The sequence below is a fragment of the Cetorhinus maximus genome, chromosome 6 (genome assembly GCF_964194155.1).
Source record: "Cetorhinus maximus chromosome 6, sCetMax3.hap1.1, whole genome shotgun sequence".
NCBI classification, from domain to species: Eukaryota; Metazoa; Chordata; class Chondrichthyes; order Lamniformes; family Cetorhinidae; genus Cetorhinus; species Cetorhinus maximus.
In genome coordinates this window covers 15041353-15047352 of record NC_135884.1, presented here as the reverse complement: position 1 = coordinate 15047352, position 6000 = coordinate 15041353, and the positions used below count along the sequence as shown (strand labels likewise).

Sequence of the window (6000 nt, the reverse complement as noted above, 5' to 3'; positions counted from 1 at the left end):
GACACATCCTCCTTCTTCCTTAACCGAAGTTTTTCACCCACAGTGGTTGACAGGGCCCTCAACCGTGTCCGGCCCATCTCCCGCGCATCCGCCCTCACACCTTCCTCTCCCTCCCAGAACCATGATAGGGTCCCCCTGGTCCTCACTTATCACCCCACCAGCCTCCGCATTCAAAGGATCATCCTCTGCCATTTCCGCCAACTCCAGCATGATGCCACCACCAAATACAACTTCCCTTCACCCCCCTGGCGGCATTCCGCAGGGGTCGTTCCCTCCGGGACACCCTGGTCCACTCCTCCATCACCCCCTACACCTTAACCCCCTCCCACGGCACCTTCCCATGCAACCGCAGAAGGTGCAACACCTGCCCCTTTACTTCCCCTCTCCTCACCGTCCAAGGGCCCAAACACTCCTTTCAAGTGAAGCAGCATTTCACTTGCACTTCCCTCAATTTAGTCTACTGCATTCGCTGCTCCCAATGCGGTTTCCTCTACATTGGAGAGACCAAACGCAGACTGGGTGACGGCTTTGCAGAACACCTTCGGTCTGTCCGCAAGCATGACCCAGACCTCCCTGTCGCTTTCCATTTCAACACCCCACCCTGCTCTCATGCCCACATGTCCGTCCTTGGCCTGTTCCAGTGAAGCTCAACGCAAACTGGAGGAACAGCACCTCATCTTCCGACTAGGCACTTTACAGCCTTCCAGACTGAATATTGAGTTCAACAATTTTAGGTCATGAACTCTCTCCTCTATCCCCACCCCCTTTCCGATCCCCCCCCCCTTTTTTCCCAATAATTTATATATATTTTTCTTTTCCCACCTATTTCCATTATTTTTAAATGTATTTCCATCCATTGTTTTATCTCTACCTTTTAGCCTATTTCAATCCCTTCCCTTCACCCCACCCCACCCCCACTAGGGCTATCTGTACCTTGCTTGTCCTGCTTTCTACCCTTAATTAGCACATTCCTTAGATAATATCACCACCTTCAACACCTCTTTGATCTTTTGTCTATGACATCTTTTGGCTATCTCCACCTATCACTGGCCCTCTATCCAGCTCTACCCTCCCCCCCCTTAAACCAGCTTATATTTCATCTCTTTTCTATTTTTCCTTAGTTCTGTTGAAGAGTCATACGGACTCAAAACATTAACTGTGTTCCTCTCCGCAGATGCTGCCAGACCTGCTGAGTTTTTCCAGGTATTTTTATTTTTGTTTTGGATTTCCAGCATCCACAGTTTTTTGCTTTTACATTAGATTGGGAAAATCTCAGGTTCAGTTTCTGATCTATGCTGATCTTTGTTACTTCAATGATGGGCATGATATAATTTGTTTCAGTATCCCCTTGATGGAGGGGGTGATCAGCCAGGATCCTACTCATCAGATTACCCATTCCACAGTGAGGTGCATGTCATAGGTAAATCTGAAAAAAAACAAGAATTGCCAAGGCTTGTTAGGAGGAGATGGAAAAGGCAGATAAAAAGTATCAGTTACCACAAGACAGACAAGTGACTGATGAATGACTTAAAGCAAGATTTTACTGTGATTGGTGGGCTAATAGTTACAGTAGGCTTTCCTAGAATAATAATTTTAAGAATGTGGGGTCTGTCTTTGTTGATCCAGCTAGGGTTGGACACATTCCTCGGGCCGTTTTTATACTTTATATCTTCATGGGACGTGGATGTCACAGGCTAGGCCAGCACTTACTGCCCATCCATAATTGCTCTGGAGAAGGTAAGCTGCCTTCTTAAGCCACCACAGTTCATGTGTTGCAGTTACACTCTCAGTGCTGTTGGAAAGGGAGTTCCAGGATTTTGACCCAGTGACGATGAAGGAATGATGATGTATTCTTAGGTCAGGATGGGAATGGCTTGGAAGGGAACTTGCAAGTGGTGGTATTTTCATGAGGCTGCTGTTGTTGTTCCATTCGACTGGTAGATGTCATGGTTGTGGAAGGTGCTGTTGCAAATCCTTGCCGCGCTGGAGGGGGTGCCAATCAAACGGGCTGCTTTGTTCTGGTTGGTTTTGAATTTCTTGAGAGTTGTTGGAGCTGCACTCATCCAGGCAAGTGGAGAGTATTCCATCACATTCCTGACTTGTGCCATGTGAACAGGCTTTAGGGAGTCAGGAGGTGCAGAATTCCAGGCCTCTCAACTGCTTTTGTAGTCACAGTAATAATTTGGCTGATTCGGTTCAGTTTCTGGTCAATTGTGACCCTCAGGATGTTGATGGTGGGGGTTTCAGTGATGATAATCCCCTTGAATGTCAAAGAGAGATGGTTAGTCTCTCTTTGATGTTATTATATGGCACATGTGGCCTTTATGTGTTCAAGCAAAATATACACATCATAGACTAGAAAGCATAGAGTCATAGGATCATCATGGAACAGAAGGGTACCATTCCACCCAACGAGTCCAAACCTGAATGTTGTCCAGGTCTTGCTGCATGTGGTCAGGGATTACTTCATCACATTGTCCTTCAGCTACAACCTGCCACAACACTCCTGTTATTCTTTGTAGCCAATTGAAAAGTGAAAAGACGGCATTGCTCAATTGGGAGGTTCTTGACTGTTAATTAAAGAACCTTTTCTTTCCAAATCTAAAATTTTTAATAACTAATGAACAAAAATGTTAAGAGAACATTTTAAAACCAAAATGATTTTAATACCCCCATGATTTTTCTCTTAGGTTTGCTCCTAGCAGTGTACTGGAAATTAATCCTTTAATTCCAGAAGGTTTGGCAATCTTATACCCCAAAGAGAGCTCTGACAGTTTCAGGAAATCGAATGATCTCCAAGTTGGTTCAAGGCGGGTTTGTCAACCTCAGCCGCTAGGGGTGGGCTGTGCCTGTGTCATAAGGCAAAGGCTGAGAAGGCACGCTAGAAACGGAGAGGGATAAAGCGGGGGGAATGTAACAGAGAGAGAGAGAGGAAATCGGCAGCACAGAGAAACAACCGAAATAAAACAGGAACCAACACAATGTCCGGTCCAAGAGGAGCCCAACATGGGACTGTGCTGGAACCTCCTGAAGGAGGCTGGGGATGGGTCATTGTCTTCGATCTCTTTGTGGTGAGTGAAAAGTTTTAGAGCGAGAGGATGAATGGTAGCAACTACCTGTTGCAATCTCAGGAATTGGGTTGCAAGGCAGCGGATTACACTGAGCCTGTTCTCAATGGAGTGAAGTTTCTGCGCTAAAAACAAAATGCGGAGGAGGGTTCTCACTCCAGCAGAGAATTGTTTCTGGGGAGAATTTATTTAATGTCAACTGTGCCTGGAAATAAGAGCCTGGTGGAGATTGCGGGATGCTAGTTTTCCATCTGAAACAAAAGTGAAACTCTGGAATAAGGAGGCTTCCCTGTTTTCGGGTCAGATTCGATGATTAGCAGCAGAAGATGAATTCTAAAATGAGAGTTGGGATGGAACGAGTTCTCCGGTGTAAGGCTTTCTCAAGTTTGTTGCGCTTGGCATAGCTCTGACATTGCGGTAGTTCAAGTTGAATGAAGTCACATAAAGAGGAGTTAAGTGTATACATTAATGTAAATAATTGAGGTGCTAATGATGTACATCAGTTCTCTTAGTAATGTACTTTGTGAAGACTGTTGTAAGGGATTTTTTTTTCATTTGTTTTCTGATGGGTAGCTGAAATTGACATGACTACACTTAATGTCAAGTTGCCTTGAAACTCTTTCGAGTTATCAACAGTCACAGATTGCAACTCTTTCGAGTACAATCGCAGTACTTGGTTTCCAGGAGTGGGACATGAACCCGCAACCCTCTGATTCAAAGGCGAGGGTGCTATGAACTGAGCCACAGCTGACACCTCTTGCCTTGCCTTGAAGGTGGTCGGCCTATTCCTGGCGATTGCTTTACAGCTGGCTGGCTGGCATTACAGGGCATTGACAGTCTCTAGTCCCCAAATTTGGCTCCCCAGCGCCCGTAGTTTCCGTGCTACAAGTACCGTTCCGCTTACACCACCAGGAGACAATGTTGGATGTTGGTTCACCAGGAGACAATGTGGGCTGGAGGGAAAATGGGATGTGGGGCGGCGGGATGTGGCTCAGGTGGGGACATAACCAACATCTTCAGTGGTTTCAGCCACGTCACTGACCACAGCCTCAATCGTGGCCATTTCAATGATAGCAGGTACCCTCTGCTCTCTGAGGGTGAAGACTGTGCCCGACCCTGAGGCCCTGCGGCTGCTGGTAGTGTGCCCCATTGTCCTGCAAGAGAGGGAAGTGTGCCAACGAGTGCGATATAGTATGCCTGGTTGATGTGCCTGCCATAGTTCTATAGCTGGCAGTGCATTCACATTGAGAGATTTGGGCGTGAGGCGTGTTGCAGTGCTAAGCATTGAGATGAGGCTATGAGTGTTGGGTATGAGTTGTGCTTTACAGACAATGCTGGTAGATGAGTGATGGAGTTGTGGTGCATTGAGCTGTGGGGGACGCTGCTGGTGCAGTTGTTGGCATATGGCATTGGAAGATATGTTCACCAACTTGACCTCTCATGCGACATCACAAAATTTCTTCCTGCAATGCATCCATGTCTTCAAAGGCTACATTGTTGGCATTCACAGCAATTCACTATCTGCTCCCACTGTTTTCTCAGTGCCTGTCTGGAGGGCCTCCTGGCCCTTGTGGGAAGACAGCCTCTCTCCTCCTGTCCAGTTCCTGACCCAAGACCTCCAGTGCTGCTTCAGAGAATCTTGGAGCACATGCCCTGCCTTTTTGGGCTTTGTTCAGAGACTATTCTTCAGCTTTTTCCAGCACTTGCTGCAGCCAGAATGCACCTTCCCTATGAGAGGTGCAGCCTGGCTTTAAGTAGTGCAGGCTATCTTTAAGTACTGCTAGCAGGAGGTATTGTGGTGCAGTGGGTGGTGTTCTTCCCTCTGAGCCAGAAGATCTGGGGTCGAGTCCCACTCCAGGCTTTGATGGCCGGTATGTTCACATCAGGCCAAGCAGTTTGGTTATCAGCCTGCAATTCCTTCCAGTATACCTATGGAAAGCAGGAAGAGCAGGAGATCCTGGTCAGCCAGAACCGTGTGGTAGCTGCAGTCTCCCCACATTAAAAGGCTTCATGTGCAAGCTCTTACCACGTGCTACTCTCTGTTTCAGGTGTCCCCCTCACTTTGAGGGACTGCTAATGATGGTAATGAAATGCTGCCAGCCTTACAATGGGCCCCCTGCTGAGGTGTACAGCCTGGGCTGCACACCGACATCATATAAAATATCAGGCAGCACGAATGAGTGGATATGAGTTAATTACCCATGCCCTGTGCTTATTTTTAAACCTTATCCGAACTTTCCCCCAGTTCGCGGTGCATCAGCAGCTCCTGATGATCGACGCAATCTGCATATGTACACAGCTGGCTGCAGGACTGGTGTCAGTAGTCACTCAATTTTATGAGATATGAGAAGCCACCATATAAATTCAAATTTCTTTTGTTCCTGCTATACTCTATGGTTTCTTTGCTGTACATTGTTGCTGAAGATTGATTGTGCATCTAATCTATGGCATATCTGGTCAAAGCGTACTTAATGCTGACAAAGGGTATAAAGTAGAGAAGCAATCCATTCGCAAGCATTGCTGTTTCTCAATAGGATGTGTACATTTTGCTCTTAAGCAACTTCAGCTTTGTGTAAACAGAACTGCAGAACACAAGGTGTAAGGATATTAATGAATTACATCCACTTTAATTGCTTAGATAGCTCCACTGGTAACCAATGCAGACAGAATGAGTTGATAGGCTTCCTTCTTTACTTAAATTCCAATGATTTTATACCCGGTGTTTATAAGTTTCACCTTAGCTATGAAATATTTGGTGTTTCACTCTAGTTACGTCACGTGAGTTCATTGACACGACTCACACATTGATCCCTTGCTCATGAGTTGCTTAGTCATTCTCACCCATTGGAATAGAATCCATCCCCGGTGTGGTTTACAGCATCCTCTTAATAATCCCTTTATAACCATAAAATTATAAACATTTTACATCATT

The 6000-nt window shown here is 46.1% G+C and overlaps 1 protein-coding gene across 2 annotated transcripts in view; it reads left to right on the top strand.

Moving 5' to 3' along the window:
- The first annotated feature begins 2889 nt into the window (after positions 1 to 2889).
- The window catches only part of LOC144681554 (monocarboxylate transporter 5-like), a 70647-nt gene continuing 67536 nt past the window's right edge, over positions 2890 to 6000 (top strand). Inside the window, exon 1 of one of the 2 annotated variants that reach the window (XM_078543224.1) lies at positions 2890 to 3071. In XM_078543224.1, the coding sequence (XP_078399350.1) occupies positions 2982 to 3071 (90 nt within the window). In that variant the 5' untranslated portion in view covers positions 2890 to 2981. The remainder of the gene's footprint in view (positions 3072 to 6000) is intronic. The other variant, XM_078543226.1, reaches the window with a different exon arrangement.